Source organism: Cannabis sativa, chromosome 5 (assembly GCF_029168945.1).
Source record: "Cannabis sativa cultivar Pink pepper isolate KNU-18-1 chromosome 5, ASM2916894v1, whole genome shotgun sequence".
NCBI lineage: Eukaryota > Viridiplantae > Streptophyta > Magnoliopsida > Rosales > Cannabaceae > Cannabis > Cannabis sativa.
The window spans coordinates 16,067,543-16,076,403 of NC_083605.1; the positions used below are offsets into that span (position 1 = coordinate 16,067,543).

Sequence of the window (8,861 nt, forward strand, 5' to 3'; positions counted from 1 at the left end):
GTTATTTAAATAATGTATAGTTGTTTGACATTATTTAAATTAGATAGATTATAGTTTATGTGACATGGTTTGACCGAGAAGAAAATGGTTAAATACTTCACTGTTGGGTCTATATGGTAGATATGGGGCCATTTAGTAGTGGATACGATTTTACTGAACCCAGCCCTCCGCCATTTAGTCTAATAGCTCGAGTTTATTTGCCAAAGTCAGACTCGGGCGTAATCATTATTATGTGATTTAGCTTAGAACCTAGTTATTAGTGACTAGTGATATAATTAAGTTTATGTTTTGCTATCTGTCTAAATATGTGCATGTGCATTTTAGTTAGGATTTACTTTTATTTATGTGACTACTTGACACACATTTCCTTACTGAGTTTAGTAGCTCACCCTTATTAAATTACCATGTGCAGACCAAAGTAACTGAAAGTATAGAATGCCGGTGGCGAGTGGAACTTTGGACGCTTGTGTGTGTGAACTCGCTGAGGGCCATATAACTGCGTGCAGTTTAGGGCGCTCTAGTTATTTATTTATGCTATTAAGTTTATGTCGCAATTATTTTAGTGATTATTTATTATGTCTTTTGTACGAAAACTGGCCAGTTGTGAATATTTTCAAGTATTAAATAAAAATGCGACATTATGATTTTTCCGCGTTTTACACTTGTAAATAAAATTAATATTTTTATAAAAGTACAGGCGTTACAATTTGGTATCAGAGCCACAGTTATATCGGTCCAGAACGTTCTCACGAGTTACACACATCAGCCAAAAAGTTTCCACTTGCCACCAAGTAAGTCCATTATATATGCTTGCATTTTATGTATATTTTTTTTTGTAATTTCTAAATTTGCATTTTACTTAAAAAAAAAAAAACCTTAGTACTAATATCCAAGTTTAGGTACTACCCATATGAAATAATTTTTTTAATACATATAAATATACTTCAAGTTAGTTTAAAATAAAAATTTTGCGTGAAATTTTAGAACTTGATGTTAGATAGAACCATATGACTCTTGAAAAAAAAATCATAGAAATTTTTCTTTAAGTAACCATATAAGGAAAAAAAAATGTATGTCTTATTATTTTATGTGATTATTTATTTTATCTTTGAATAAATAGAAATTATTGGTGAACTAGTTATGTAAGTATGGCCATTTTTTTGAAAATAGTGATATCTTATTTAAGTTTATCTTCTTTTAAAGATTCTTAGAAACAAACAAGGAACATTAGGAAATAATGTCTCCAAGAAGATCAGTTCGAATCAACGGCAATACAAACATCCACGTGGATGTAGCTCCAGCACCCGCAAGGGGCGTAGGCCGAGCTGATGGTCGACGCGGAGGTCGACGTGGAGGCCAAAGTGGTAGGGGAGGTAGACAAGGAGCATCGGTAGCACCGGTAGATGAAGTAGCACTCGAACAACAACAAGCACCTCCCAATGCTCAAGCTGAGATACTCCGAGAAAACGCTCGTATACGTGAGGAGCTAACTCAAGAAATTGCAAGGCTACGAGCTCAGAATGAGGAGTTACGCAAGAATCAAAATCCACTCGTTAAAAACCTAGCTCTTCAACCAGCTGCATTGAATCCAGAACCAATACAGCGTTTTAAACCTGTGTACGAGCGATTCAGGAAACAACAACCACCAATATTCAATGGGAGCTTGGACTCACTTGAAGCTGAGGAATGGTTGCGCTCAGTGGAGTCCATATTGGAATATATGGACCTCAATGATAGGGAAAGAGTATCCTGTGCTGCCAGCCTACTTAAAAAGGATGCACGGATCTGGTGGGAAGTAGTAAGACAGAGTCGCAACATAACAACTATGACCTGGTTGGACTTTGTTGATGTGTTCAACAGGAAGTACTGCAGTGCCGCTATACTGGCTGCAAAAGAAGATGAGTTTATGAATCTGAGGCAGAACAATTTCACTGTCACGGAGTATGCTAGGCAATTTGACCGTCTGGCAAAGTTTGCACAAGAGATCGTACCAACCGAGGCCCTTCGGGTCAAAAGGTTCTTCAAGGGGATGAACCCCATGATTAAAAAAGATGTGAAAATCATGGTGGGGACCAACACAGTTTATGCTGAGGTGTTAGAAAAAGCTCTCGAAGCTGAGTTGCTCGAAAATGATATAAAGAAGGAGAATGCGTCTAAGTGGGAAGCCCGAAGAAACAATGAAGGAAATCAAGAGAATAAGAGAAAACACGAGGGAAATCACGGTAATGATCGTGATAAAAAGGGGAAAGCAGTGGTCCAAAATAACAACAATGGGGTGAAAAGGTCCTATGTAGAATTCCCAATTTGCCCCACATGCAATAGGAAACATCTTCGGGAGTGTAAGATGAAGTCAGGGGTGTGCTACAATTGCGGGCAGCTAGGCCATCTAAAGAAAAATTGCCCAAAGGGACAAAAGAAGGAGAACTAAGCCGCTCCTGCTCGAGTGTTTGCTCTCACCAGAGGAGAAGCGGCCACAAGCAACACTGTTGTCTCAGGTCAGGTTTCTATTTACGAATTTCCATGTAATGTTCTCTTTGATTCTGGAGCTACTCATTCTTATATGGCTACTAGGGTATTGATAGTATTGATAAGCCATGCGACCTACTTAGATGTGGTATTGTGACAGAATTACCCTCAGCAGAAACCATGCTATCAACAAGAAGAATGCGAGATGTACCTATAATAATCGAAAGCAAAGAACTCATGGGCGACCTAATAGAGCTGGAAATGAAGATATATGATGTTATACTTGGGATGGATTGGCTATCTAGTCACGGCGCAACAATCAATTGCCGAAAGAAACTGGTCGTTTTTGAAACAAAGGCTGGGGATCGGTTTATTTTCAAGGGCGACAAGCTGGCCCTTAGGACTCCATTAATCTCTTCCCTAAAAGCTAGTCAGCTAATGAAGGCGGGGTGTCTGGCATTCTTGGTCAGCATAGTGGATCGAGCAATAGAGAGGCAACTAAATGTGGAGAATGTGCACATAGTCTGTGAATTTCCGGAGGTCTTTCCAGAAGATCTACTAGGACTACCTCCAGATAGAGAGGTGGAGTTCGTCATTGAATTAACCCCAGTGACTAATCCAATTTCAAAGGTTCCATACAGAATGGCACCTAATGAGTTAAAAGAGCTTAAAATACAAATACAGGAGCTCTTAGACAAAGGGTTCATTAGACCGAGTTACTCACCTTGGGGTGCGCCGATACTCTTCATCAAGAAGAAAGATGGAAGTATGAGGATGTGTGTGGACTACCGTGAGCTCAACAAGGTGACCATCAGGAATAAGTACCCTCTACCAAGGATTGACGATCTCTTTGATCAATTGCAAGGCTCGGCTGTGTTCTCAAAGATAGATCTAAGATCTGGGTATCACCAGCTGAAGGTCCGGAAGGAAGACATACCCAAGACAGCATTGAGAACACGATATGGACACTATGAGTTTTTGGTAATGTCTTTCGGACTAACTAATGCCCCAACAGCCTTCATGGATATGATGAATAGGGTGTTCAAGGAGTACCTAGATAAGTTTGTTGTTGTATTCATTGATGACATTCTTATCTACTCCAAAACTATGGAGGAACATGAGGAACACCTAAGGATGACTCTAAACCGACTTAAGGAGAACCAATTATATGCCAAATTCAAGAAATGTGAATTCTGGTTAGAGAAGGTGGCATTCCTAGGCCATATAGTTTCCAAAGATGGAGTCGAGGTGGATCCTACAAAGATTGAAGCGGTCAAGAGCTGGCCAACACCTAAGACTGCAAGTGAAGTAAGAAGCTTCTTGGGTCTCGCTGGTTACTATAGACGCTTTGTTGAAGGATTTTCCAAGATCGCAACTCCTCTAACCAACTTAACTCGAAAGACGTAGAAGTTTGTCTGGTCAGAAAAGTTTGAGGGTAGCTTCCAAACAATTAAGGATAAACTAATAACAACACCTGTATTATGTGTTCCCAATAACAAGGATAAGTTTGTGGTGTACTGCGATGCATCAAAACAAGGGCTGGGATGCGTGCTGATGCAAAATGACAAAGTAGTAGCGTATGCCTCAAGACAACTTAAGGAGTATGAAAAGAGGTACCCAACACACGATCTAGAGTTGGCAGCAGTAGTTTTTGCGCTAATAATATGGAGGCACTATCTCTATGGGGAGAAATGTGAAATTTATACAGACCACAAGAGCCTTAAGTACTTCTTTACGCAAAAGGAACTCAACATGAGGCAGAGGCGATGGCTACAGCTTGTTAAGGACTATGATTGTGAAATCCACTACCACCCGGGGAAGGCTAATGTAGTAGCAGACGCGCTAAGTAGATGCAGTTATGCCAGCTTGGCAATACTGGCGAAAATAGAAAGGCCACTGCAACAAGAACTCCAAAGAAGTGGTATAGAGATCATTACTCCAAAACTAGCCAACCTAACCATTGTCTCAATGCTGCTACAAGAACTTAAAGATGCACAGATTCTTGATGAGTTCTTACAAAAGAAGAGAGCAGGCTTGCCAGAGAAGGAGGCAAAGGATTTCTCTGAAGGTATAGACAGCATGCTGAGGTATAAGGGAAGAGTGTGTGTAGCCAATGACGTAGAGCTTAAAAGAAAGATCATGATGGAAGCACACACTACACCATACTTAATGCATCCAGGGTCAACCAAAATGTACAATGACTTAAAAACCTTGTATTGGTGGCCAGGGATGAAGAAGGATGTAGCTGAATTTGTAGCTAGATGCCTCACATGTCAACAAGTTAAGGCTGAACATCAGAGACCAGCAGGAATGTTGCAACCCCTGGAAATCCCTGAATGGAAGTGGGAAGATATAGCCATGGATTTTGTGACAGGACTACCCCGAACAACCAAGCAACACGACTCAATTTGGGTAATTATAGATAGACTCACAAAGTCAGCACACTTTGTTCCAGTAAAGTCTACTTACAACGCAGAGCAGTACGCTGACTTGTACGTACAGGAGATATTGAGGTTGCATGGAGTTCCAAAGACGATAGTCTCTGATAGAGGTTCAGTATTCACCTCCAAGTTCTGGGAGAGTCTACATAAGGCAATGGGGACGCGATTGAAATTAAGTACAGCATTTCATCCCCAAACAGATGGACAATCTGAACGCACCATCCAAATACTCGAGGATATGCTTCGAGCGTGTGCACTGGACTTCACTGGCTCGTGGAGTAAATATTTACCTCTAATGGAGTTCTCCTACAATAATAGCTATCAAGCCACAATCAAAATGGCGCCATATGAGATGTTGTATGGACGAAAATGTAGATCACCGCTTCATTGGGATGAAGTAGGAGAAAGACGCTACCTAGGTCCAGAAGCAGTAAAAGAAACTTCAGAAGCAGTTGAAAAGATACGGCAAAGGATGCTCACCGCCCAAAGTAGACAGAAAAGTTATGTAGATTTGAAAAGACGAGAGGTTGAGTTTTCCGTAGGGGACTTAGTGTTCTTGAAGGTATCACCTATGAAGGGGATTATGCGCTTCGGAAAAAGGGGAAAGTTAAGCCCAAGATTTATAGGTCCTTTTGAGATACTGGACAGAGTTGGCCAGGTACCTTACCGTTTGGCCCTACCGCCAACATTAGCAGAAACGCATAATGTTTTCCACATTTCCATGTTACGAAAGTATGTACCTGATCCGACACATGTGCTTAAATACGAGAACTTGAACTTGCAGCAGGACATGAGTTATATGGCACGCCCTGTGCGCGTGATAGAAAAAGGAATAAAGGTCTTACGAAATAAGACTATACCCTTAGTCAAAATCCTATGGAATGATAGTTCTGATAGAGAAGCGACATGGGAGTTGGAGAAGGACATGCAAAATCAGTACCCCGAGTTATTCTGAAGTAAGTAAATTTCGAGGACAAAATTCCTTTAAGGAGGGTAGATTGTAATAATCAAAAATATTTTTATTACTACGTTATCTGAAAATCTCGATGTGGAAATAATGATTGCATAAAATAAGTTAGCTTCTTGAATAGAGAATTATTTTTATTAGTCTTTAAAATAACAAAAGAAAAAAAAATGAGTATTAGTAGAATGAAAGTACTATTGGACTTTCATTAATTATTATAGATTTTAAATTAGGCACTTTATGGATTACACTTAAAAAAATTTGGAGTTATTTTAATTATTAAATGATATTATTTAGTTATATTATAATATGTGGCATAAGGTAAAAATTGGCGATGAGGAGACCATTTCATTAATTTTAACGTGTTCATTTTAGGAGTAGATGATGCAACTCAACTAATTATATAGTAAAGCATTTCAAATGAAGTCTTGAACGTATGACTTAGTAATAGTCAAGATTAGTTATAGTCAAAATTTCATAATGTACACGTGTAAGCTTCAATGATTTTGGTACACAAGAAATATGACTTGAGTCCATGATTTGTTGTGTTTCGGTTAGTATATGAGTGATTTCAAACCTGATTATACAAGTTGGCCGACTAATAAGTGGAGTTTGGCATTTTGAATTGTGTATCTATTTACTTCATTATTTATTAATTTAAAAATGGTTAATCATAGTTAACTAAGTGCTGTAATTTAGGTGAGTGTGGTTACTTCTTAGGCTATAAATAAGTGCCACTATTTTCCTATTTACTCGCACACGAAAAGCCAATACTCTCTCTCGTCTTTTGCTATAAGCTCTCATAACCCTATACACTTTTCAGCACTCCCCTAAACCAAGTTCATAATATATATTTATATATCCAAAATACCATTTTCATTATCTATTCTTTCATACCAAAGTTTTCTTGCGGTGTGCCATAGCCAACACAATCTCCAAGATCGTCCTCATTGTTATCGTTATTTTTTCCAAGTTTCAAAACTATACACTATTATCCCCATCATCCTCTCATAAATATATATATATACAGATATATATCTCCTTCATTATATCGACATCACCACTACCATCATTTTACGTTCAAGTTTTAGTGCTCAACTAGATCTTATTGGAAGCTCAGGTATATCATTTTATAATTTTGGATTTCTAAATTCAAATTTAAGGTTTCATATATTTATATATATGTGTGTATATATGTATATATGTATATGTATATATGTATATATATACCCCTATAATGTGTTCTAATTAATCAGTATGAGATTTAGGTTTTTCATAAGAAAATTATTTCTCAAGGGTCACTTTCATTGCAATCAAGGCTAGGACTCCACATTCGAGGTAAGAAAATTAAGTAGAAAAACATAAGTTTTCCTATGTAATAACATTCATAGGAAGAGTGGGAATAGTAGAAGAGAAGTTAACTAAGGTCTTCTGTGTGACTCTTTATTGTTTGTTATTTAATGTACTGTATAACATTTATTTAAATAATATGTTTATAAGATTCATGTTATTTATGTTTACAGTATTAGAGCATGGCCATTGCTAAAGGTATATATTTAAATAATGTGTTTATAAGATTCATGTTATTTAAGTATGTATGTAAATAGTGTGTTTATAAGATTCACGTTATTTAGTTATGATTGTTATGTTATTTAAATAATGTATAGTAGTTTGACATTATTTAAATTAGATAGATTATAGTTTATGTGACATGGTTTGACCCAGAAGAAAATGGTTAAATACTTGATTGTTGGGTCAATATGGTAGATATGGGGCCATTTAGTAGTGGGTACGATTTTACTCAACCCAGCCCTCCGCCATTTAGTCCAATAGCTCGAGTTTATTTGCCAAAGTCGAACTCGGGCGTAATCATTATTATGTGATTTAGCTTAGAACCTAGTTATTAGTGACTAGTGATATAATTAAGTTTATGTTTTGCTATCTGTCTAAATATGTGCATGTTCATTTTAGTTAGGATTTACTTTTATTTATGTGACTACTTGACCCACATTTCCTTACTGAGTTTAGTAGCTCGCCCTTATTAAATTACCATGTGCAGACCAAAGTAACTCAAAGTATAGAATGCCGGTGGCGAGTGGAACTTTGGATGCTTGTGTGTGGGAATTCGCTGAGGGCCATATAACTGGGGGCAATTTAGGGCGCTCTATTTATTTATTTACGCTATTAAGTTTATGTTGCAATTATTTTAGTTATTATTTATTATGTCTTTTGTACGAAAACTAGCCAGTTGTGAATATTTTCAAGTATTAAATAAAAATGCGACATTATGATTTTTTCGCATTTTACACTTGTAAATAAAATTAATATTTTTATAAAAGTACGGGCGTTACACCAATGTCATTCTCATTCACAATTGATATATATTACTTTGAATATATACAATACAATTACAAATTGTATTTACATAAAAAATATACACACAATATATAAACACATATTCAATAAAATATAGAAAAATATTTATATATTGAGGTTTAAATTTATACGTTTTAAGCGCAATCTGACGAGCAATTCTGCAAAAAATCTGGGCACTATGAACATACAACACAATAATATTACTAATATGAAAATAACCCAAAAAATAATTTTGAAAAACTAAAAATTAAAATAATGTACATTATAACAATGAATAGAAACCATATTTATACCTTAAAGGATGTTGAGATTCAATATTTTCTCAACAAATAATGGTGACCGGAGTTATATATACCCACTATTTTCTATTGGGTTCGGATGACACTTAAAGAAGGTAAAAAATTAAAACATTTTGGGTGTATGGGATTGCGTATCAAAAATGGAAGATTCTTTTTTTTAAAAAAAATAGGCTCAAATGGTTGAGAAATGGGAGAGAACGGGGGTGGCGGAGGTGGTGGTTGGCGAGGGTTTTGGGTTCGCTGGGTTGTGGGTTCGTGAAATCGAAAGCCCTAACTTTAATTATCGTAAATTTTCTTTTTGATTGATTTGCTTCT

At 36.8% G+C, this 8,861-nt stretch overlaps 1 protein-coding gene across 1 annotated transcript; it reads left to right on the forward strand.

Annotated features, from left to right (window-relative positions):
• The first annotated feature begins 1,237 nt into the window (after positions 1–1,237).
• On the forward strand, positions 1,238–3,873 carry LOC133038182 (uncharacterized). The gene is made up of 2 exons (XM_061116265.1): positions 1,238–2,356; positions 2,572–3,873. Exons 1-2 carry the CDS (start codon positions 1,238–1,240, stop codon positions 3,871–3,873), a joined length of 2,421 nt encoding a protein of 806 aa, XP_060972248.1.
• Positions 3,874–8,861: the final 4,988 nt, after the last annotated feature.

What these genes read in the sequence shown, in the direction of transcription:
- LOC133038182 (XM_061116265.1), top strand. Translation starts at nt 1,238, where the DNA reads ATGTCTCCAAGAAGATCAGTTCGAATCAACGGCAATACAAACATCCAC. An exon ending in AGTGTAAGATGAAGTCAGGG is followed by an intron (nt 2,357 to 2,571) that starts GTGTGCTACAAT and finishes TATGGCTACTAG; the next exon opens with GGTATTGATAGTATTGATAA.